General features: G+C 38.1%; 2 protein-coding genes across 2 annotated transcripts; both read left to right on the top strand.

Annotated features, from left to right (window-relative positions):
- Positions 1-1,615: 1,615 nt before the first annotated feature.
- LOC115216722 (methylcrotonoyl-CoA carboxylase beta chain, mitochondrial-like) lies at positions 1,616-23,850 on the top strand. Its single transcript, XM_029786261.2, has 11 exons — positions 1,616-2,175; positions 7,094-7,272; positions 8,603-8,683; positions 10,578-10,756; positions 12,948-13,137; positions 14,623-14,714; positions 15,217-15,383; positions 16,176-16,297; positions 18,432-18,527; positions 20,005-20,130; positions 22,131-23,850. The coding sequence occupies exons 1-11, from the start codon at positions 1,680-1,682 to the stop codon at positions 22,200-22,202; spliced, it is 1,800 nt and encodes a 599-aa protein (XP_029642121.1). The 5' UTR covers positions 1,616-1,679; the 3' UTR covers positions 22,203-23,850.
- Positions 22,535-25,114, top strand: LOC118765098. The gene is made up of 2 exons (XM_036506583.1): positions 22,535-22,951; positions 24,863-25,114. The coding sequence occupies exons 1-2, from the start codon at positions 22,566-22,568 to the stop codon at positions 25,086-25,088; spliced, it is 612 nt and encodes a 203-aa protein (XP_036362476.1). The 5' UTR covers positions 22,535-22,565; the 3' UTR covers positions 25,089-25,114.
- The last annotated feature ends 1,425 nt before the right edge of the window (positions 25,115-26,539 follow it).

Below are 26,539 nucleotides of genomic sequence, written 5' to 3'. Positions count from 1 at the left end.
ATATGACAGGCTTCTTTCAGTTTCCATCTACCAAATCTACTCACAAGGTTTTGGTCAGCCCGAGGCTATAGTAGAAGACACTTGCCGAAGGTGTCACACAGTGGGACTGAACCCAGAACCATGTGGTTGGTAAGCAAGCTATTAACCACACAGCCGCTCTTGCGTTGTTTTTAATATTGTCAAAAACCTGGCAACCTCTACTGTTGGATCTATTTACAGAGTGCACCCTGTACAACTTGTAAAGAAGCTGGTGTTACGAAGGGCATCTAACTAAGAAACCATATGAAAAATGGAACATATGAGCAGGACAGGGCCCTCTAAATTATCTAGGTGAGCAGTTATTCCAAATCGGAATTCAGGCCATGAAAATCTGATGTAAAATGATGAATAAGATACATACATACACATTCATCAATTTGGAATAATGAACGTTGAGTAAAACCACATACATGCATCTTTTAACATAAAAAAAAGAGAGAGAGAAAGTGTATGTGTGTGTTCCTGTGCGAAATGTGAAGCTCTCATTCTTCCATTTTAAAGTGTGTTACTTCACAGTCAGTTCTCTAATGAAAAAAAATAAAAATTGCCATGTATCTACAGTAGAAATGTTTATAAGCCATCACTGATTTTCTTTTTTATGTTTAGTAGCATTGATGATGTTATATCCAGGCAAAATTTCTTTCCACTCTCTACATTCAAAGTTCAAGTCCGCCCAAGGTCAACTTCATCAGCATACCTACACAAATGTGTCCCTCCCCCGCGACTGACTTTGTTTCCTCATAATTTCCAGAAAAAGATTTTTTAAATAAAATTTTCTACAAATATGCTTCAGATGGTGTACAATCCAATTATATCAGAATTTGAGATGAAAAATGTTTTCCGAGCGTGGGGTGAGGAATTTCTGAAAATTTACACAAGTTACTTTTGTTTCTTCATAACTTCCAGAAAAATTCATGAATTTTTATGAAATTTGCAAAAAATATTTTTCAGAGTGTGTAGATTGCGATTATAATGGAATTTAATATAAAAAATAGAAATCGGTGAGCTCACACAACATCACGTATATCTACAAAAAAAAAAACTGAAATTGCAAAAAAAATCGTGGTGCGTGTCAGTATGTATGTGTATGAATCCACCAATTTCAAATTAAATTTTGATATAATTGTAATTTAGACATCTGAAAGCGTATTTGGAGAAAATTTCATTAGAAAATACTTATGAGGAAATAAAGCCGATTTGTGTGAATTTTCTGAAACTTCTCACCAACCCTCGGAAAAACGGAAACAAATGTTCCCTTAGGTTCTTATATAATCGTAATTTGCAATCATATAATCATAATAGAAATATTGATTTTTCTGAAAGGCATGAGGAAACAAAGTCGTGAGGCGGATGCACTTTTGTGTAGGTATGCCACTTCGCCTTTCATTCTTTTGGGGTCAAAAACATAAAGTAGAAGTACCAGGGTAAATACAATTGACTAATGCCCTCCCTGACCCAAATCTAGAGCCTTGTCACCTTTACAGAAACAACTGTTGCTGTTTATTTATTTATTTATTTATTTCGCCAATTAAGACTGCAGTCAGGTTTTATCTGTAGACTTACAAAAAGAATTCATTAGATTTATCTCCCTTTTCAAGCAGAAAACCATTCATAAACCATTTGGATAATAATTAAGTATTATGAAAGCTTTTCCGTCGTTCTCATTTTTAAAACACCATCAAATCAATCGATGCATTTTACAATTTCAAACGAATCACGAATTTCTATCTGTCAGTCGCCAGCATTTACTTTCTAAACGATCGGTTAACACTACCTCTAGTTTTAAAAATAATATAACATGCCAACAGCCAGATGCCGATGTAACGAGCAGAGGATCAAAGTCCCGAGTATTTCCACGCCTTCAAAACGTTACTATAGATCGTAGCCAGGATGTCTTCCAGAAGAACCGAAAACAAGCAGAACGTTTGGCCAGCGAATATAAACATTTGCTCAACGAGTCTCTGGCTGGAGGTGGAAGCCGCTCTGTCGAGAGACACACCAAATTTCACAGGAAACTTTTGGCCAGAGAAAGAGTTAAACAAGTCCTCGATGACGATTCCTCCTTCTTTGAATTATTGCAGATAGCTGGGATGGGAATGGAATATGGAAGTATACCCCAAGCTGGAATTTTATCAGGTGAAATAAACCGAATTTCTTCTTTTTGTTTTATATTTTGTAAATGTGCAAGGACGTGTGTCATCTTTGTTACTCTGTGTAGGTCAATTCTGGTTAAGCAGACATGTGATCAACGATCGGTGTTTTGGAATAACTACATGAACACCATTGTAATGATTTTTTCCAGATGTTATTATGTCGAGAATTACACGCATCAGTGTCCAGTGTCCATTCTATTTAAAAGGGTAGAATGAGATCTAAGCGAGATTTGACTGCTATTTCTAGCACATCAAGCAACAGCGAGGAGGTTCCCTCGTTGACTTGCTTGATGCATGTTATTGCTATTTAAGCTCTATGTTAGTCTTTGTCAAATAGACTTACGGTCACATGCATTATTGCTTTCGATCAGCAAGTTCACTCAGCAATTACGACCCTGCAGTGCAGCACCTTCAACAAGTACCATAATTGCTTTGTAAATAGAATTTGGTAGTCGGAAACTGCAGTACAAACCTGCACATGCACACTCCTACATATGCACATACATACCAATATATACACACCATTTGTACATGTATGGTATGGATGTAATGTTCACGGAAAAATGTAAATATTGGCGAGGAAATTAGGAAAAAAATGGTGTTAGCTGACAAAAATACCCTCTATGTATTTGTTCCAGGTCGTACAGACTGTCAGGTAGTGTTCCAGTTATTGACCGTCGGAAATCTAACCTAAGACATGGCTTTTGAAACAATTGGCAATTTTTTAAAAAGGGCGTTCTGGTTATGTCCATCCTGTCATATGTAATTATTTCTCATTTGTACTTCAAGATGATAGGTTATGCTTGCTATTTTTAGCAGGTCGATCAGCTACATAGAGGCCTGTTTGTTTGCTTGGTCTGTTTCGTCTGGTCAACGCTCACTGAAAAGACCTACAATTATAAATATTTCGATTATTGCTCTGTCCATTATCCAAGTTTCTGTCCCACACAAGACAACTGGCTTAATATTATAATTTTGTTGTCTCAGTTTTAACAATAAACGATGTTTGTTTTAAATGGCTACAATGATTCTTTTACAATATAATTGTTTCATTTTTTAAGAGGCTGTTAAATAGATACACCAGCTAAAATCATGCTACCATTTATCAACACGTTTGGATCCATTATCAAAATGATGGACCGGGATTACTAGTGAGATATAGACTTCGGCTGGGCACTGTCATCGGCAGCGCCAATGTGGTAACTTCTTAAATTTGGGCACATTACAGTTTCGTGTCCTAAGGACTAGTCGGGCCGGTTACCAGCTTTCCATGACGTATAAGTGACCAAAATCACTACATTCAAACTGCAGCTGAGTGGGTGGATTGAAGCAACATGAAGCGTTTGGATCTAGAATACAACGCACCGCCCGGTCTGAGAATCGAAACCCCAATCTTCCGATGGTGTGTGCAACACCCTAATGACTAGGTCACGCGTATTTTCGTGGTAATTCGACCCATTACAAATAACAATTCAAACGAACGGTTCGATAAATTCACTTGCTATGCAGGTACAACTCTGATATTAATAATTTCATTTAAGGTTGCAAGCTAGCAGAATCTTTACCACGTTGTGCAATATGTTAGGTAGCGTTTTGTCCGCTTTCACGTTTTGAGTTCAAATTCCAACGAGGTCGACTTTGTCTTTCATCCCTTCGGGGTCGATAAAATAAATGCCAGTTGAGCACTTGGGGCGATGTAATCGACTTGTCGCCTCCCACGAAATTGCTGGCCTTGTGCCAAAATTTGAAATCAATATTATAATTTCATTCTTTGTAAAAAGTAACAGCTTAGACTTTCAGCTTGACGTAACATTTAATGTTATAAGTATTAATTTCAAACAAAAACGAAGAAAGTACACACGAGTACTTTTAATTCTTCAAAGCAATTTATAATTATTATGTCATCGCTTTCGTAAACTTCATCGGTTATTGACCGATTTCCTGTACAGCGTGTAAGGGAGATAATTGGATTGGTCTGACCCGGTTTGCGTGCAGAACATATGCCGCGCGCGTGTGTGTGTGTATATATTCTTTTATTTCTTTCAAGCATTTGACTGCGGCCATGCTGGAGTAATGCATTTTAGCCAAACAAATTTATCCAAGGACTTATTCTTTGTAAGCTTGTATACACACTAACATCGGTCGTCAAACGACGGCGTCGTGGGGACAAACACAGACACACACACATAAATATATACATGAATATAACGACAGGCTTCTTTCAGTTTCCGTCTACAAGGTTTTAATTGGCCCGAGGCTATAGAAGACATTTGCCCAAGGGGCCACGCAGTGGGACTGAACCCAGAACCATGTGGTTGGGAAGGAAGCTTCTTACCACACTCCCACACCTCATTTGTATGTATTCTAATATTTCGTTTAGTTATAGCGATACTAATAACTTGGTGTTAAAACTCAATACACAAATGCTTCGGAACAAAGCGTCTGTTTTGTACAGAGCAGGAATAAGAAATTAAATAAATGACAGAGGGACAAGAAATTATGAAATTAACTCCATTAGCTGGTACAGTTCTATATTTAAGAGATGAGGAATTATGTACATTATTTACATTTGACGGATATTTGTCCTCATCTTGTTTGTTGTTAATACACCTTTTTCGGCTGATATATCCTTCAGCCTTCATCAGGTGTCTTGGAGATATTTCGAACCTGAGTTCTCATTCCTAAGCTATTTTTCGATATTATTATTATTTAGGTCACTGCCTGGAATCGAACTCGGAATCTTGGGGTTAGTAGCCCGCGCTCTTAACCACTATGCCCACAGGCATATGGTGTAGTGGTTAAGAGCACGGGCTACTAACCCCAAGATTCCGAGTTCGATTCCAGACAGCAATCTTAATAATAATAATAGTAAATGCCCTGATGCAGTACCAGGCAGGGCTCTCGTGGCTTCTGATCTTAACTGATTGGAAGCGTTATCATGTACATTGTTTTGTCTCGGTATAAAAGATGGGCTACAGCAAATATTCTGCTCAATACCACAGATTTGCTTGTCAGTTGTATGACATTAACCAGTCGAGCATGTCCCTTAGTGGCTGACGATATATGCATCTTTGATCATGAGCAGAAGTAGTGAGGGAGCATCATAGCCATGTGTTGAGAGGGATTCTTTGGGGTTTTAATAATTCACCTCTGGAAACATAGGTGTTTCGTTCAACATCCTTAAACAACCCTTATTCAAGGACTTTTTGAGAGGAATGGGTTGCTCGACCAGAGGAAAATTCTAACTGGGCCCCACCTGCAAGGTCATGCACTGTTTATCTTGATATGAGATCACCATGTCGCGCACATATGGTTGTGATGCATGTGCCTAGTGTACCCTTATCAGACGGGTAGTCATGATGGGTATACTGGGCTTCGTATATTTTACCCCAGTGTCACTTTGATGGCATGCACTGCTCTCTCACTCAATAATAATAATTATAATAATAATATCAAAAAATACCTTAGGAATGAGAACCCAGATCCGAAATTTCCCCCAAGACACCTGATGAAGGGTATATTAGCCGAAACTTTGTATTAACAACAAACAAGATGAGGACAAATATCCGTCAAATGCAAATAATATAAATAAAGCTTACAGCTGTTTCTGCTCTAAGGTAATGCACTAACATTTAGCTCTGAGTGCAATGCACCTTATAATAGAAACAGCTGTAAAGTTATGAAGTTCATTGCATGATTTCCTCTTTCTTTGTCATTTGTTCAATCTTGTGTTGTCATCATCATCATCATCATTTAACGTCTGTATTCTATACTGGCATTTGTTGGACGATTTGATGGGTGCTGGCAAGCCAGAGAGAGAACTGTACCAGACTAATTGTCTGTTTTGTCATGGTTCCTATGGCTGGATGCCTTTCTGCAATTTTCGTGTGTCAAATTCACTCACCAGATATTGGTCAGTGCATGGTTATAACAGAAGATGCCATGCAGTGGGACTGAACCCAGAACCATGTGGTTACAAAGCGAACTTCTTTACCACACTGCTATGACTTGCTTGGTATTATTTGTTTCAGTCATTTCACTGCAGCCATACTGGGGCACCACCTTTTTAGTCAAACAAATCGTCCTCAGGACTTATTCTTTGTAAGCCTAGTACTTATTCTATCAGTCTCTATTGCCGAACTGCTAAGTTACGAGGACGTAAATACACCAATATCGGTTGTCAAGCGATGGTAGGGGACAAACACAGACACGCACACACACACACACACACACACACACACACACACACACACACACACACACACATATATATATATATATATATATATATATATATATATATATATATACGACGGGCTTCTTTCAGTTTCCGTCTACCAAATCCACTCACAAGGCTTTGGTCAGCCCGGGGCTATAGTAGACGACACTTGCCCAAGGTCCCACGCAGTGGGATTGTGATAAATTATGAAATATAAAAAAAATTTTTAAATCACTTCACTGAGGATGTTTTCTTTTTGTTTTTTCCTTAAGATTTTGTTATTTTATTGTATTTAGTTTAATACATGCCATTTCTATTTCGGTGGTGTCTTCAACTCACCTACCTAGCGGTGAACCCCTCTGGTTGTTGGACCTGCTAGAAATAACAACCTAGATCTCCTTTAAAGCTCACATTACCACCACAGAAAGAAAGAACACACTGGATAATGTATTCTTAGATACATTTGAACAAATAACAATAGAATAGGCAAAGCTTGAATGTTTATTTTTCTATTGGAGAAACCTATTTATTAAAAAAAAAAACACATCTCACAGCCCTCATGACTTCTTTTCTCCCCTCTGTTGTTACACTAAACTTCGACGACGACAGCGATGATGATGGTGGTGGTGGTGGTAATGATGATAACGATGATGATGATAAAGTGGATCGTCTTTAATTTCAGGCATTGGTCGTGTCCATGGCATTGAATGTTTAGTGTTGGCCAACGATGCCACAGTCAAAGGCGGCAGCATATTCCCTATAAGCGTGAAGAAACAGCTGAGACTGCAGGAAATTGCCTTGCAGAATCGTCTCCCTTGCATCTATCTGGTTGATTCTGGCGGTGCTTTTCTACCACTGCAGGTGAGTGGCCGAATAACTTCTAAAATCCGATGAACTTAAATGATGGGAAGACAATTTAATTAAGCAATTTGGGTCAAGATGGAAAAGAACGGTGCAATCAAGACAGAATTGGAAGCGCATCGTGATCAGAGGTATATTACAGCATCTGATGGTCCAGTCATTGACCACTGGTCAATACTGTGATATTGTTTAAATAATAATCGAATTGTTTGAATGCAGTTTGTTTGGGGTTTTTTTTTCTTATTTGTCATTATTATGTTTGTTTCTATTTTTAACTAGCTGATTCCGTGCTGTCAAAAACAGATAATTGAAGTAGTTTATATATAAAAAGGGTACAGAAAGGTGAAAAAAAAATATCAAACAGCGCTTTAACTTGGAGTGTGTGTGTGTGTGTGTATTTATATGCATGAGTAGCACAGTCTGTAGCTAACGCGGTTTTCTATACTTTGTCACTGCCTGCTTCCTTCCTTTCTAAGTGTGTCTGTTTATATATATATATATATATATATATATATACATATGTATGTATAAGGTTGAAAAGGAACACACGAGTTGATATATATAGAAAAAAAAAGTCAAGGTAGAAAATGCTAAAATAATTTTATAAAAAACATTTCAGTACCAGTTTCAGTCATTGTAAGTATGGAAAACAAATTTTGGAAAAATTAAAAGAAAAGTTTTTTAAAAGAATATTTGCATAGTGTTCAAATACAAGTGGCATTTTCCTTGTTTCTGCCTGTTTCTGTCTCTTGAACCCACAAGAGTAAACAAGAGAAACAGAAATATATGCGCATGTGTCTAATTATATTTTCTATGTATCTTCCTAAATAAACATACACAAACACATATACACTCACTCAAATATATTTTACACAAACATACACAAACATTCACATTCCTTCCTTTTACACACACACACACACAAAGTTGAAGCGCTGTTTGATTTTTGTTCCACCATTGACTTTTCACCATCCCATTTCCATCGGTGGATCACCCCTTCCTTTCTCATTCATATGTTGTGACAGAGAAATACACAAGAGTATTATTACAGTAGATTATTATAGTAGAAGATACACAATGCTCGCTTTGCCACTTCCTCTCTCTCATTGCTATTACATTCTCTAAATTCCTCTCAGTCATGGCTATTACTCTCACTGTTTCTTCACTGAATTACTATTTATCTCCTCTCCCTTCATCATTCACTCCTGTGTGATTTTGGACAAATATATATACACATATATACGAATATATAAAAACCCTATGCTCATTATTGTATTAGATGTTCAATTCTATTCTTGTTTTTCTCTTTTCTACTTGGAACATTTTTCAGTCTGAAATATTCCCTGATAAAGAACAAGGCGGTCGAGTCTTTTATAATATTGCCAACATGGCATCACAGAGTATACCTCAGGTAAATAATACATATTATATATATATATATATATAGTAAATCCAAACATGAACAAAGAGAAAACACAACAACGCGAGGACGTGGAACAAGTATAATGTTATTGGATGCTCAGGAAAGGAAAGAGAGGAGGAGGATTTAATGTTTCGAGCGGAGCTCTTCGTCAGAAACATAGAAAAAGGAAAGGCCCAAGGAAGGGAAGACAGAAAGAAAATTGCCAACAATATATATATATATATAGGTATAAAAAGGTTAAATGTAGATTCATCCTTTAATCTGGAGGTTTCCAAAAAAGATTTCTAATGTTGATCCTTCATATTTTGCTGGTAGTTTACAGGTGTAAGCTTGTGAAGATACGAAGGTAATACTTGTATATGATGTGTGGTGAATTTATAGAAAGAAGTCCCATAAAACTCATCAGTTTAGTTAAGAATGGAGAAGCCCAGTTGTTAAAATATATAAGAGAATTTTAATTCATGCAGACGATCGTTATTTACAGAGATATAGAAATAATGCAGATTTATGATTGAATTGAATTAGATTAAATTAATTAAATCTAATTATATATACCATTGTACACTTCAGGTCAGAAAGTATAAATTGAATTCAATGAACTTCAGAAACAATAAAGCGGAAAGATTGAATCTAGCAGATTCATATTTTTATCCTTGTGAGAAAGAGATATTAACTATTAAGATTTCCTGAAAAAGTTTAGTCATATATCGATCATGTTCAGGTTTAGTGATGTATTACATTCTACGATCTTCAACATAACGTAACGCAAAGTACATAATTATAGACATTTATACATAGGTGCCAGAGTGACTATGTGGTAAGTAGCTTGCTTACCAACCACATGGTTCCAGGTTCAGTCCCACTGCATGACACCTTGGGCAAGTGTCTTCTGCTATAGCCTTGAGCCGACCAAAAACCTTGAGAGTGGATCTGGTAGATGAAAACTGAAAGAAGCCTGTCGTTTGTGTATGTATGTATGTATATATATATATATATGCATATGTGAATTTATATTTATTAATTAAAATTAAGAATAAAATCTATACAGGATTTTATCTGGCAGCCAGCATGTAAAAATCAATTATGATGAAAATATAAAGTAATTAATTTTATAAATATACATATGAAATTATAATAAGAGCAGTTAGAAGGTAATGCTGCATGCTAAAAGATGCTCAGTCCCACTGTGGCACCTTAGGTAAGTGTCTACTATAGCTTTAAGCAGATCAAAGCCTTTTGAACAGATTTGGCAGGCAAAAATTAAAAGAAACCTGTTGCATGCACACACATGCACATTCATATGTTTGTGTATATTTTTGTGGCTCCTTGTCTTGACATTGTATGATAATTGTAAGGTAACATTTCCTCATGACCAGACATGCTTACCCCGAAGATTGGAAGAGAAGGACATTGTATGCATGACAGTGACACTTGGTTACAGTTATTGCACATCAAAAAAATTATGGTTTTGGTGCCATATAAAAAGTGCCCAGTACACTCTGTAAAGTGGTTGGCATCCAGCCATAGAAACCTGTCAAACCAGCCAACCCATGCCAGGATAGAAAACAGTTGTTAAATGATAATGATGTTGATGACACAATACAAGGCAAAGAGACAGCATCACACACACACACACACAACAGGCTTCCTTCAGTTTCCAACTACCAAATCCTCTTACAAGGAATTTGTTGATCCAGGGCTGTTGTAGAAGACACTTGCCCAAGGTACCATGCAGTGGGAGTGAATCAGAAACCATGAGGTTGCAAAGCCAACTTCTTACCACACAGCCACACTTGATTGAAAATTACTGAATAGAAGATGGTGGTGGCGATGGGGATGTCACTTTTTTAATTTGTCATTTGTTCTTTTCCACTACTTTCAGATTTCAGTTGTGCTTGGTCATTGTACTGCGGGTGGTGCATACATGCCAACTATGTCCAACGAGGTGGTCATTGTTAAGAGAATCGGTGCTATTTTCCTTGGAGGTCCTCCTTTAGTGAAGGCAGCCCTTGGAGAAATTGTCTCTGCTGAGGAGTTAGGTGGAGCAGCTCTACATTCAAGGTAAAGGTTTTATTATGTCAGGAACATCCAAAACATAAGAACTGATTTCTAATTTGAGATTTAATTCCTCGTTAACCCATAGACCCTGTCCAATCTTCTGGACAACTTCTCCTATATTCATGTTCCTGTAAGTTGGGAAGATAAGGAAAAGACATCAAAGGCAACATTATTATTCTTAGACACTTAAGAGTATTATTGAGAGTGACTATGAAGTTTAAATCAGTTATGCCATTGTCAGATTGCAGTCCAATGATGGGTTAACTTGCCGAAACTCTGAAGTCACTGTCAAAAATATTGCTTAAGAATTCTGAGACCCCCTTTGGTCATGACACAGACCATGGGATTGCACCTAGAGAGTTACCTTCCCAGGCACAAGTCCAGGCAAGGTTGTTTATGGAAGACCAGCAGTCGCCCAATCATACCGGCATCACCTCTCATCATCGTCGTCATTTAACGTCTGCTTTCCATGCTGGCATGGGTTGGATGGTTTGACAGGGCTGCCAAGCCAGAAGGCAGTACCAGGCTCCAATCTGATCTGGCAAAGTTTCTACAGCTGGGCGCCTTTCCTAATGCCAACCACTCTTAGAGTGTAGTTGGTGCCTTTATATGCCACTGGCATAAGGGCCAGTCAGGCGGTACTGGTATTGACCATGCTCAAATGGTGCTTTTTACGTGCCACCTGCACAGGAGCTAGTCCGGTGGTACTGGCTACAACCACGCTTGAATGGTGTTTTGACGTGCCACCAGCACAGGACCCATTTATATATATACTCTTTTGCTCGTTTCAGTCATCTGACTGCAGCACTACCTTTAGTCAAGTAAATTGACCCCAGGACTTATTCTTTATAAGCTTAGTACTTATTCTATCAGTCTCTTTTGCCAAACCATTATGTTACAGGGACATAAACACACCAACATCGGTTGTCAAATGATGGTATGGGGACAACACAGACACAAATACACACACACACACACATATATTTATATATATATATATATATATATATATATATATATATATACACACACATACACACGACAGGCTTCTTTCAGTTTCCATCTACCGAACCCACTCTCAAGGATTTGGTTAGCCCGATGCTAGAAGACACTTGTCCAAGGAGCCAAGCAGTGGAACTGAACCTGAAACCATGTGTCTGGGAAGTAAGCTTCTTACCACACAGCTAATATTAATATTGATAAGGAGAATGGAGATTTTAATAATGTTACCAATGTTATTAATTACTCTACAGAACCTATGCAATCCTGAACAAGACACACAGAATTACCCAATGGGAGAAGTTACCAGCGCTTTACAACTCATGGTGAACTCAAGTACTACATGCAGACCATTGTGGTTAGCATCTGATACAGATTTGAGAGAAAATATGGTACTTGCCAAGATAATATATTCTTTTAAATTCATTTTCGGAATGGCTGTGTGGTAAAAAGCTTGCTTCTGAACCACATGGTTCTGGGTTCAGTCCCACTGCATGGCACCTTGGGCAACTGTCTTCTACTATAGCCTCAGGCTGACCAAAGACTTGTGAGTGGATTTGGTAGACAGAAACTGAAAGAAGCCCATCGTATATAAATGTGTGTGTGTATATGTTTGTGTGTGTGTTTGTCCCCACCCACCCCTCAACATCACTTGACAACTGATGCTGGTGTGTTTATGTCCCCGTAACTTAGCAGTTCAACAAAAGAGGCTGATAGAATAAGTACTAGACTTACAAAGAACAAGTCCTGGGGTCAGTTTGTTCAACTAAAGGAGGTGCTCCAGCATGACCGCAGTCAAATGACTGAAGCAAGTAAAAGAACATATATATAGACACACACACACACACAATGAGCTTTTCTACAGCTTCTTTCAACCAAATTAATTCACAAGGTTTTGGTCTGCCATGGGCTCTAGTAGACTACACTTTACTTGGTGCCATGCTGTAGGGCTAAATACTCAATCAAGTGGATAAAAAATGAGCTTCTTAACCACACACTCTTACCAGAATCTATATTCATAATTAGCATGGCTGGTTTCACATGGATGGGTTCACAATTCATAATTAGCATGGATGGGTTCGCAATGTTTAACATTCTTACAGATGACCTCATTATGTTCAATTTTATGATAGCTGACATGGTCGTCCTATTCTCAGATTATGTCTGAAATTATTGACCTTTAATATTTTGGCAGCATGAGTGGCTGTAGTGACCATTATGCAGACACTGAAGATGAAGCATTCAGCATAACGAGGGACATTGTGGCCACCCTGAACCTGGCCCCGTGTGAAAATACCTCCGTTTCGCCACCACCTTACTATGATCCATCAGAACTCTTAGGGTTGATACCAGAAGAGAACCAACATGCGATGGACCCTTATAAAGTAAGTCAGTCATTGTTATTATTTAACATCCGCTTTCAGGGCTGGCATGTGTTGGACAGTTTGGTGAGTGCTGGCAAACCAATGAACAGTGGCAGGTTCTACGGTCAGCTTTGGAACCACTGTCTATAAATCCCATGATGATTATCTTGGCACTGAATGTAAAGATACTGTATTCCTCATCATCATCATCATCACCACCATCATCTTCATCATCATTTTACAGCTATCTACCATGCAGGCATGTGTTGGACAGCTTGATAGGATCTGATATTCTAAAAGACAATGTCATGTTTGAAGGTCTCAATTTTAGCAAAGATTGTATAGCTAGATGCATTTCATAATGCCATCCATTTTACAGAGTTTATTAGGGACCTTTATTTTTCTGGCACCAGCACTGGTGAGGTCACCTCGGAATTGGCAAGACAAAAGAATCATAACTGTGGAAAAAGAAATGAGAGAGAGAGAGGTGGGTGATGATTTTAGGTAAGGTGATGAAATGCTGAAGTATGATAAAGGGAACAGATCTATTGTGGGGAAGATATGGCAGTTGAAGGCATAGGGTCAGGGATGGGGTGGGGGTGCAGTGGTTGGGTGGTGAAAATGCTTTGAACACCAACCTGAAAATGTGTTTTACAGCCCCTGAAGCAAATTTCATATCTGCACTTATGATGGAGGGAGAAGAGAGAGAGGAACAAAGTGAATAGGTGATAGGATGAAGTGTATAGGAGTGATCTAGTACTATCCTATGTTTAGTGGGTGCATATGGAATTAAGGTAAAGGAAAGGACATGTGAAAAAAATAAGTGAGGGCAATAATGCTTCGGAGAAGCTGAAGAGGGAGGGACATTGGTTAAAAGAGGAGTCGGGTGTGTCTAGGGGAGGCAGGGGATGAGAAAGTGAAGAGAAAGCTGGAAATTGTGTGGAGAGGACAGCAAGGGAAAGAGAGGTTTAAGATGATAGTAAGTGATGATGATGGTGGTGGTGGTGGTGATGCTGCTGCAATCTGTACTCCATATATAAAACCTTAAAAATGGATGTAAATCATCCATTTACATCATCATCATACAAGTGAGACTTAATTTCCAGTCTTCCATGAAGACCATGTCCAGCAGTGGAAAAGTATTACTTTGCTTAGAAAGGGTCAGTGTAGATGTAATCTGGCTCAACAAATTCTGTCTGACCCATGCCAGCATTAAAAAGCAGACTTTAAATGAGAATATCCTTGCACCTGGATATTCTGCTACCTGGAACATCCCTTTCTTGTGTTCTCCCAATATTAAGTAAACCCCCACCTCTACCACTTTAACACTTAAAGTTGCATTTTATCATTCAATCCTTCCATCTATCAAATTTAAAGGGTCTCTTGAATGAGCTTTATTAGCAAAAGGCTTACCTTAATTAATGCTGTAATGGAGCCCTAGGTGTCTTATCACAAGGCCCGTGACAGCTTAGACCAAACCATATTTAATTTTTTTTTTCCTATCAGATCATAGCCAGAATCACTGATGACAGCCGATTCCAAGAATTCAAAAAAAGATATGGTACTGGTCTGGTAACAGGTTTTTCACATATTAACAGGTGAGTGCTAAATAAAAATTTCATCTACAAAAGACTTTTTTAGTTCTTTTCTTTTTTGTCAAAGGAGACAAACTGAAGTAATAAGCGCCACCTCTTTGCAGAAGTAAAACTGGGTTTGCATAGGGCCAACATACATACTTAGCCAAAAAGCAAAATTACAGAAGCATCAGTGACAATTCAGAACCAATAAAACCTGAGAGAGGAAGGCTTTCTCTCTGAGCAACATGGGTGTCCCTCATACTGAGGGAATAACCCTGAAAAGACAGCCCAGAGTCAAGAACAGTGAAGAAGAGTCAATGATGGCCTATATTCCTTGGGGAGTGAAGGGCTTAAAAGTAAATAAAAAAAATAGTATAACTTTCAGTTAAAATTTAGCTCCCATCTTGCAATATCAACAAGCTCTTTATGCCTATTTTTCTGTACATTTATTCTAAAGAATTCTATGATTTATTAGCAACTATAATTTTCCTTTCAATTGTAATTTTTTAATTCTCTTTTACAGTCATTTAGTTGGTATTATAGCCAGCAATGGTGAATTATCAGACACTGCTGCAACCAAAGGATGCCATTTTGTTCAGTTGTGCTGTGAAAGAGACATTCCACTTGTATTCCTGCAAAACACTTCATCCATGACATCATTAGGACAAACACCACCCTCAGGAGCATATAGTAAGTCTCAAAAACTGTCCCACGTGTTATTCTTGTCTTTTTAAATATAGTTATGGACTGTTGTATTTAACATGTTCATGTGCATTTGGACATGGAAAGACAACATGTTGCGCAAGTGACCTTGAGAGAAGAAATTCCCTTTATAGACAGTATGGATATAAACACGTGACTAGGCCTTGAATTACATTACCAGGCCTTAGGACATGAGTTTCTGTGTCATTACGCTTCATCAGCTCTGTATATTGAACTGTCATTCATGGCTACTAAGAGCTGCTTGCTCTTATATCAAAATAGCAAATGCAATATAAAGGGTTAAATAATTTTTCAACTTGTTCATAACCATTTTGTAAGTTTTAGGTTGTTTAAAACATTTTACAAACTGTCCATAAAACAATGGCAAAGTAACTGTTATAGTTGTCATTTCTCTCTCTCTCTCTCTCTCTCTCTCTCTCTCTCTCACACACACAATTTACTGTTATGTATACTCATCTGAATCTGCTATTTTCTTTCTCTAATTCTGTCTCTCCATCTTCTTCATTCATAATACAAATCTTATCACTCAATCTTACTGTAATCTTTCTTTAACCTTATATCTTCCTCTCCCTTACTCCCTATATCTTCCTCACACAGTTCTTCCTTTCATCTCTCTATAATTATCTCTGGCTTCTCTTAATTTCTTCTCCAATATTTTTCGCCATCTCCCTATCTTTTACTCCCTTAATCCTTTCTAATCTTCCATATACCCCTCCATCTCACCATTTTTTTTCTGTTTGGTCTCTCCTTCTACCTCAGGTCTGTACATGTCCAGCAAGATCAAAAGCCATGCTCAGATGTTGGCATCCGTGAGCTGTGCTACTGTTCCGAAAATCACAATTATCACCGGGAATGCTTTTGGCCAAGATCACTACTTAATGGTTAGTTTTCTTTTTGTTTTTGTTTTGAAATTTCTACATGCTACATCTCTCTTCCTTTCTGTGATTTTTTTAAAGGGGTCAGTTATCCTCAAACCAGAGACTCGGTCTAAATATTTGCAACAACATGAACTCTGCTGAAGGTATCCAAAGACCAGGTTATCATCTTCAGCATCGTTTAACGTCCGTTTTCCATGATGGCATGGGTTGGATGGTTTGACTGAGGATTGGCAAGCCAGTAGGCTGCACCAGGATCCAATCCGATCTGGCAAGGTTTCTACAGGTGGATCCCTTTCCTAATGCCAATCACTCCAAGAGTGTACAGGGTGGTTTTTATGTGCCACTGGCACAGGAGCCAGTCAGGCGGCACTGGCATCAACCACTTTCAGATGGTGCTTTTTACATGTCACCAGAACTGGAGCCAGCCAGGGTGGGGTGGGGATGGGGATACCGGCATTGACTATGTTCAGATGGTGCTTTTTACGTGCCACCAGCAGCAGAGTAAGTCATGCGGCACAGACATCGACCACATTCAGATGTTGCTCTTTATGTGCCACCAGCACAGGGGCCAGTCGGGCAGGTGGGGTACTGGCATCGACTACATTTGGATGGTGCTTTTTACGTCCCACCAGCAGAGGAGCAAGTCATGTGGCACAGACATTGACCACGTTCAGATGTTGCTCTTTATGTGCCACCGGCACAGGGGCCAGTCGGGCAGGTGGAGTACTGGCATCGACTACATTTGGATGGTGCTTTTTACGTGCCACCAGCAGAGGAGTAAGTCATGCGGCACAGACATCGACCACATTCAGATGTTGCTCTTTATGTGCCACCAGCACAGGGGCCAGTCGGGCAGGTGGGGTACTGGCATCGACTACATTTGGATGGTGCTTTTTACGTCCCACCAGCAGAGGAGCAAGTCATGTGGCACAGACATTGACCACGTTCAGATGTTGCTCTTTATGTGCCACCGGCACAGGGGCCAGTCGGGCAGGTGGAGTACTGGCATCGACTACATTTGGATGGTGCTTTTTACGTGCCACCAGCAGAGGAGCAGACATCGACCACATTCAGATGTTGCTCTTTATGTGCCACCGGCACAGGAGCCAACCGGGCAGGTGGGGTACGGGCATCGACTACATTTGGATGGTACTTTTTACGTGCCTCCAGCAGAGGAGCAAGTCATGCAGCACAGACATCGACCATATTCAGATGTTGCTCTTTATGTGCCACCGGCACAGGGGCCAGTCAGACTGGTGGGGTACTGGCATCGACCACATTTGGATGGTGCTTTTTACGTGCTGCCAGCACAGGAACCAGTTGTGGGGGTGGGGAGGACTGGCATTGACCATATTCGGATGGTACTTTTTACATGCTACCTGCACTGGCATCGACCCACGTTTGAATGGTGGTGGTCTTAAAACAGGTAATGGATTAAGGGTACAACCTAAGAACTCAAAATATTCAAACAATCTAAACGAATATTGCAATTTATCTTGTCTGGTGTTTTCAAAGTTCTGCCAATTACACGCTTTGGACATTTTATTTCTTTTGACTCCCTGCCAAAAAATGAAAGGTGAAGTTGACCTTGGCAAGATTTGAACGTAAAATACAAAGAATCAGAGCAAATACCACAAGGCATTTTGTTTTATGTTCTAACAACTTTGCCAATTTGTCGATTAGACAATTGTGTAATTTACTAGATTACACCATTGGATTAATCCAATGGATAACATCACTGGATTAAACCTAAGCTTTTGAATAATTCATTGGATCACACCCAGGTAATTGTGTAATCCATTTAGTAATTGTTATTTAACCCTGAGTCTGTATTCTGTATTCTGCATGTAACTACCACATCTTTTATTCAGACTACATTATTCAAAGTATTCTCTAATTTTTACTTAGAGACATTTGATTTGAAAGTATTTATTGCAGAAGGAGCAACAATGTGGAGGCAATCCAACTGTGACCAGCTAATCTGATCACTGTAAATTATATGAGAAAAGGAAACTTTAATTTCAACATCAAAAACATTAGGGACGCAATAAATGTATCAATAACACTTTTAGTTCTGCTCTATTGAATCCTTGTTAATCTCCGATTTTCTCCTGTTCTTTTGAATGTCTATCCACAGGGAGGTCGTGCTGTTGGTCCAAATTTTGTCTTCTGCTGGCCAAATGCCAAAGTTGGTGCTATGGATGCAGGAGAAATTCTGCAAGCTATGAAACAGGTATGGTCGGACAAGGCAGACATTCTCATTCACTTTTGCTTCATCATCATCACCAACCCCATCTTTTTGTATTTTCTGCTGAAATATTCCTTTATATTCGAAAATATAAAGACACAGATCATGTCATATAGCCAGCTGGAGACAATGTCACCTGGGGCTTAATTACAGCAACATTCATCCTAAACCAGGACTGCCATGTTATGTTGTTAAATTATCTTTACTCGAATATTCCTTTAGTTCATGTTTATATTTTACACTGAATATTTCCGCATTTCATACTTGTATTTTTTTATAGACTTACAACATGTCATTGAATTAATAGACTTTTATAGACTTGTGGCACCTTGGGCAAGTGTCTTCTACTATAGCCTCAGGCCAACCAAAGCCTTGTGAGTGGATTTGGTAGATGGAAACTGAAAGAAGCCTGTTGTATATATGTGTTTGTGTGTCTGTGTTCGTCTCCCCAACATCACTTGACAATCGATGCTGGTGTGTTAACATCCCCGTAACCTAGCGGTTCAGGAAAAGAGGCCGATAGAATAAGTACTAGGCTTACAAAGAATAAATCCTGGGGTCGATTTGCTCAACTAAAGGCGGTGCTCCAGCATGGCCACAGTCAAATGACTGAAACAAATAAAAGAGTAAGAGAGACTTATTCATGGAATTAATTGTATTTTTTGTTCTTTGATATGTTTTAAAAGGTAACAGTAAAGGCAAGTAGTCAAGTGGTCAGGGTATTTGGCTCAAGATTGTAAGGTCATGAATTCAGTTCCAAGCAATCCATTGTGTCCTTGAGCAAGACTCTTTATTTCATATTGTTCCATTCTATTCAGCTGGCAAAAACAAGTTGTACCTGTAATTCAAAGGGGCCAGCCACGTCACATTCTGTCTCACACTGAATCTCCCCAAGAACTACATTTAGGGTACGAATGCCCATGGAGTACTCAGCCGCTTGCACATTACTTTCATGAGCAGGTGGTTCCGTTCATCAGACCAGCTGGAGCCCTCATCATCGTAAGTGCCAATAGCAGGTAGGAAGCTAGCAGAATCATTAACATGTTGGGCAAAACACTCATAGGTATTTCATCCAGCTCTTTTTACATTCTGAGTTCAAACCTTGCTCAGGTCAACTCTGACTTTCATCCTTTCAGGATTGGTAAGATAAAATATCAATAAAGTACTAGGGTCGATATAATTGACTTTCCCCCTCCCCTCAAAAATTTCAGTTCTTGAACTCTACAATGGACTAGCATCCCCTTCAGTGGAAATGTGATCTTGGTGACTACTACATCATGGAACCTTGGTGACGGGCCTTATGGGTCCTTGGGCACAAGGCATACAAAGAACAAAACTTGTTACAAAGATTTTATCACATTGCTTTCCTAATTTGTAGTCATATGACAGAAATATATATATATATATATATATATATATATAAAATGAAATGGCTGATAATAAAGTTCTAATAATTTTATAGGATGTTAACATGGATGAAGAAACAGAGAAGAAGATGAGAGGAAAACTGGAGAAGCAATCTTCAGCTGTGTATGCTTCCAGCAGACTTTGGAATGATGGAATAATTATGCCAGAAGATACTCGACAGGTTAGTTGAACAGTCATAAAAAACCCAAACTTCTATCGTCATCATTTAAAGTCCACTTTTCCATCCCTGCATGGGTCAGATGGAATTTGTTAAGGCAGATTTTCTATGACCAGATGCTCTATCTGTCACCAACCCTCACTTGTTTCCAAGCAAGGTAATATTTCCCCATGGCCAGATATGTTTTTTGCAGAAGATTGGGAATGAACAACACTGCTTGTATGACAGTGATGCTCATTTACAATCATCACATGATGTTAAGACAAAGGTACATGCACACACAAACATGCATACATACACATATACAATGGCCTTCTTTCAGTCTACCAAATTCACTGGCTAGACATTGGTCAACCTGGGGCTATAGTAGATGACACTTGCCGAAGGTGCTACACAATGGGGATGAACCCATGACCACATGGTCAAGAAGTAAGCTTCTTAACCATGCAGCCACACCTGTATGTAGATATTAGAAAGTGTTTCTGTCAAACAATTATAGTATGTCTCCCTTTCCTTATCTTCTGAAACACAAAGTCAATTTTTATCGATTGAGTTTAGTTTAAATGGATACCACAGGCTCAAACTGCTCCATGTGGAAGGTATTTGTAGAAAATTTCCTGAGGAAAAAAATATCCATTTTTCTGAAAGTTACATGGGAAAATTTACAAGGGAAAATGAATTATGGGAGAAAATACCTTTCTCCCACCTCTAAAAATATTTTTCATCCAAAATTCTGATATATAATGAAATCAACATTATCTGAAATGTATCTGTTGAAAATTTCATTAGAAAAATATCTATTTCCCTGAAAGTTATGAGGAAACAAAATCAACAGGAGGGGGGGGGGCTTTCTGATGTAAATTAAAATCACTTTTCTTATTCAGCTTCGTATTTCTTCAGGAACACCCAACAAGTATTAATGAATATTAGAATCAACATAATTTGGCTGACACTGGATTAAACTTATTTGTTGAAAGTATCATTGCAAATGTTTGGACAACATGTATATTTCAGGAGTATATATAGCTGTTAAACACCACAGTAAATTGAAATGTCATATTGAATAAGATTAGTGACTGAAGCATGTTCTTGAAATATTTAATTATAAAGAAATTTAAAGCTACATTTTGATAAAGATGCATTAATCCTATCATTACAGTATTTATTTTGAGATACTCTGTTTTTCTTTCAATTACTTTAAATCATCATCATCATCATTTAGCATCCGTTTTCCAAGCTAGCATGGGTTGGACGGTTTAACTGGGGTATGTGAAGCCGGAAGGCTTCATCAGGCCCAGTCAGATTTGGCAGTGTTTCTACGGCTGGATGCCCTTCCTAACGCCAACCACTCCGTGAGTGTAGTGGGTGCTTTTTACGTGCCACCTGCACAACAAAGAATTTAGTAAAATAACTTAGTTATCATTAAGCTAGTGTTAGGAACATAAATTGTGACTAAGGTTTGGTGTAAGATTTTAATTCAAAACTTATGAAAACAAGACATTTGTACTCTGAGCCAGAGCCGATTTCAGCTGGGTTGGTAACAAAAGGGTTAAAATTAGAATTTACAAAAAATTTCCAGACAGTCTACACTTTAATAACTGTTTTCTTCAAGTAAAAGTTACATAATCCCAAATAATAAAGTGGTTTTCCTTATTATAGTATAGATATATGCAAGTGTGTACTCTTGACTTCACATCACATGATGATTATAAAGAGTACCTATCTCGTGCAAGTGAAAATATATCTGGCTGTTGAGAAACCTTACTTGGAAACAGGTGAATGTTGGCAACAGGAAAGGCACCTGACTGTAGAAAATATGCTCCTACATGTTCCATCTAGCCTATACAAGCATGGAAAAATGGTTGTTAAATGGTGAGTACAATCCGTAAAGTGAATGGTAATAGGAAAAGCACTCAGCTGTTGTAACCATGCCAAGTAAAGCTACATAACAGATTTTTGTTTTTCTTTTTTCTTTTCTGAATATTTCTTTCTGTTTGTTGCAGGTCATCAGTCGGTGTCTCGCGATAACACAACGAAACATAACTAAACAACAGAAACCGTTGCTCAGAATGTAACCAGCTGTGATCCAGTCAGTATAGCCCAGATCATAACTTTCTAAGCTTAACAGTGAAAAATCCATCCTCATGACATAGCTAAATATAAAAATGCTACTTCTCAGAATGCTGCAGGATATTCAATCAAAATACAAAACACCAATTTGTTAATCTTTATGTTACCATGTTTCTTTCAAAATACACCGTCTTTGTTTCGATTAATTCCTAAAATAATGAAGAATTTACTATTGAACCTTGGGAGGGGCATTATGCTGGTAATAATAAACACATGCACTGGTTAGGTCCTTTTTTGTTCTTGTTAGCTAATGGGTTAGTTACTTCACTAACAAACTTATCAATCAGCTGTTTTTTTTACAAGACTTCATGCATTGCATGCAATTTTCGGGATACACCCAGAAAGATAGGATCCTACTGTACATGGGAACTAGCAAGAAATTTGAGGAGATTGTGAATAAAGATGCCAGTAGAACACAACCTAGGTACCATAATAAGCAATGGAATAAAACACAAAGAATTTATGATAAATTGAACAAAAAGAACATGCGGTACAATGCTGACAAGTTTCAAGGGATGATGTTTGTAGAAGCCACACCACATGGGGAACTAACCTGCAGATTTAGAAAAATCCTGAAGGATATTAAGTTGAACATAAAAGTCATAGAAAAATTAGGGAGATCTATCAGGTCAGTAATATGCAAAACATACCCCTTCAGAAATACCATGTGTGTAGAGGAGAATTGTGTAGTGTGCAAATATAAACCTGGTGTCAACTTGCAAAGCCAGAAATGTAGTTTACCAAATAAACTGCATGGATGGTGATTGTAAAAACTGGAAGATTGCAAACATAGGTGAAACAGCAAGAAGTTTGGCTGAAATTATAAATGAACATTGGAGGGGGTACATGGATCAAAGACAAGCCTTGATACTCTACTAGTATGCCAAAAATCAACATGGTGATGTGCTGAACTGGATTAGCATAGAAATCCTGTCTAGACATCCTGACCATGCACCGCTATGACAGATACAGGAGTCAATCTTCATAAATGAAACAACCGGTTTTGAATAGTAAATACTCTCAATAAAAAAGGCCTTACAAAGAACCACGGACGCACACACACATAGACACAGATATACACACACACACACACACACACACATGCACACTTATGCACATACATGGAAACATACATAAAGAAATACATACACACACACAGACATGCTCATACACACATGCCCACACAAACACACGTGTACGCATATGCATGCTCATACTTACGTACGGATAGATATCAATTTATTCAACTTTTATTAAATAAAGAGAGAAACGTTATATGGATGAATGTGAGTGTTTGTGAAGAAAACCAAAACCACTATCTTATATATATGAAAAATGGCATAAGTCAGTATTTAAAACATACATGGATGCACACATATAAACACACACATACAGACATACTCATGTTGGACAAAACCCAATGCTGAAACATAATTTCAGTAGAAATGGAAGTAGAGAGACATGTCACTGAAGAGAATGCAATGAGATAATTATTTGATAAAAAAAAAACAAGAAATGGCATGAACTATAATGAACAATTGAACTATTGATTACCTGTTGGACTAAAGTGTTTAACATACGAGTTAGAAAAACTAGAAAAAAATGGCTGACCGATAAGTTTGTTAGCAGAGTAACTAACCCATTAGCTAACAATAACAATAAAGGACCAAACCAGTGCGTATGTTTATTATTACTGGTATAATGCTCCTCCCAAGGTTCAATAGTATTTCTTTCAACACACGAATTCACAAGAATCTTGCAAACCAAATACAAATACGAACTATGAAGAATTTTGTCAAATAACTCAATATTAAACTAGAGTTTGGAACACAAATTAACATGAAATTTCGATGGAAGTTTTAAATTTAGATCTCTTTAAAGCTGGAAGTTTGAGTCATAAAACCAGGAGTGGTCTCAGGCTGGGGTTGATATCAAAAGAGTTAATGAAACTAAACACTGAACATTAGTAACCATGAGGTAACTAAACATCAGACAGTAGTCCTGAAGTACCTTTTAGTATTCAGCACCCTTTAGTATTCAGATTTCTCTTTCGAATGTAATGTTTATTGGTTCACATTCTGTTGAATTAATCCTCCATTATCTTGTAAATTTAAGATTTTGATAAGGCAATTGTTTATTATTCGAATGGTATGGTAGGGTAGGTGTAAGAGGCTGTATTTGACCAGTTTAAACTTAAAACAGGCCCAATATTTGGGCCGGATATGGCTGGTTTAAATGCTAAAGGGTCAAATACTGAATGGCCAGTCATGTAAATTTAAGTATTTAACTCAACAAACAAGCAATTTATCTCTAGTAACCAATACCAATGTGATGAAAGGTGATAGATTTTCCTAATTGGTCTTAACATGATTAGAACTCAGATATGGAAAGACAAAAAAAAAATCCCAATATTGTAACATCATTTCCTCCAGAACCTTACCATTTCCATCTACTTACTATCTTCCTATACAAGACTTGCGGCTGTTTGTTTTCATTTTGTTATAAAAATTAGAAATAGGTTATCGATAGTCTCTGTGGGTCATACTTGGGAATCCGGCAGGAAATTTGATGATAGTGGTTTCTGAGACAACTCAATAGATGAGGTGCCTGAGGAAGCCACAATCTTCACCTTCTCTCACAATCTTCCCAGAAACAGTGGACAGTTAAAGAAACAAGAAATTGCTAAATTACATGACTTCCTTTTGTCAGCAATTCTTCAAAACTTCATCACTGAGGTATTTGTGTTTATCAACACGATATCACTGATATTTCAATACTTTGATAAAAGGTTTACTGTTTATATTTTTCTAAAAATTTCAATATTTGTTTAGAAAACAATATATTTTTTTCAATGATCAAAAACGAATGTTTGTAATAAATAAATATTTTTTAAAGTTGTGTTTGTTTTGCTTTGTATCATAATATCAATGTTGGTCGTCTTACTGCGATTCTTTCATTTATATAAGTTAGAAATTTGAGAGATGTAAAATAAATTGATTTTAGCGGTAGGACTTGAAATAAATGAAGCTCTAAATAATGGTTTCAAATTTTGGCACAAGGCCAGGAATTTCAAGGGAGTGGGTAAGTCAATAACATCGAACTCCAGTGTTCAACTGGTACTTTATTTCATTGACCCCAAAAGGATGGAAGGTAGAGTCAACCTCAAGACTCTGCCAGTGAAACACTGCAGTCGATGTAATCGACTAGACCCCTGCCCACAAATTTGAGGCCTTGTGCCTCCAGCAGATATGATTATTATTGTTATTAAGAAGACCTATCAGGCTGAGCAAAATCAGTCATGACAGATACCAGTGTCACACAAATGGCACCCGTGCTGGTGGCACATAGAATCACCAATTACACTCTCGGAGTGGTTGGCGTTAGGAAGGGCATCCAGCCATAGACAACCATGCCAAATCAGACTGGATCCTGGCACAGCGTGCCAGCCCAGTCACATCGTCTAACCCATGCCAATGGACATTAAATGGACAATGAACATTAAATGATGATTAAAGCGGTAAGCTTGCAGAATCGTTAGCACACTGGGTGAAATGCTTACTAGTATTTTGTCTGCTGCTATGTTCTGTGTTCAAATTCCAGCAAGGTCAACTTTGCCTTTCGTCCTTTTGGGGTCGATAAATTAAGCACCAGTGAAACACTGGGATCGACGTAATCGACTAATCTCTTCTCCACAAATTTGAGGCCTTGTGCCTCCAGTAGAAAGGATCATTATTATTATTATTATTATTATCATCATTATTGAGTGAGAAGGCAGTGCATGCCATCAAAGTGACACTGGGGTAAAATATACAAAGCCCAGTATACCCATCATAACTACCCGTCTGATAAGGGTACACCAGGCACATGCATCACAACCATATGTGCACGACATGGTGATCTCATATCAAGATAAACAGTGCATGACCTTGCAGGTGGGTCCTAGTTAGAATTTTCTTCTAGTCGAGTAGCTCAAAAGGTCCCTGAATAAGGATTGTTTGAGGCTGTTGAATGAACCACCCATGTTTCCAAAGGTGAATTATCCAAACATCTAAGAATTCCTCTCAACACATGGCTATGATTTTCCCCCACTACTTCTGCTCATGATCAGAGATGCATATATCATCAGCCACTAAGGGACAGGTTCAACTGCTTAAGGTCAAACAACTGACAAGCAAATCTGTGGTATTGGGCAGAATATTTGCTGTAGCCCATCTTTTATACCAAGACAAAAGAGTGTACATGATAACACTTCCAATCAGTTAAGATCAGAAACCATGAGAGC

The sequence above is a fragment of the Octopus sinensis genome, linkage group LG10, assembly GCF_006345805.1.
Source record: "Octopus sinensis linkage group LG10, ASM634580v1, whole genome shotgun sequence".
Classification (NCBI taxonomy): domain Eukaryota; kingdom Metazoa; phylum Mollusca; class Cephalopoda; order Octopoda; family Octopodidae; genus Octopus; species Octopus sinensis.
The sequence above is the reverse complement of the archived record's forward strand: the minus strand, read 5'-3'. Positions and strand labels throughout refer to the sequence as shown.

Excerpts from the sequence above, each read along its gene's own strand:
- LOC115216722 (XM_029786261.2), top strand. The coding sequence starts at position 1,680 with ATGAAAGCTTTTCCGTCGTTCTCATTTTTAAAACACCATCAAATCAAT. Across the intron at positions 8,684-10,577 it reads CATCACAGAGTATACCTCAG|ATTTCAGTTGTGCTTGGTCA; the intron begins GTAAATAATACA and ends CACTACTTTCAG. Across the intron at positions 14,715-15,216 it reads GGTTTTTCACATATTAACAG|TCATTTAGTTGGTATTATAG; the intron begins GTGAGTGCTAAA and ends TCTCTTTTACAG.
- LOC118765098 (XM_036506583.1), top strand. The coding sequence starts at position 22,566 with ATGCATTGCATGCAATTTTCGGGATACACCCAGAAAGATAGGATCCTA. Across the intron at positions 22,952-24,862 it reads GAGGAGAATTGTGTAGTGTG|GCCTGAGGAAGCCACAATCT; the intron begins CAAATATAAACC and ends AATAGATGAGGT.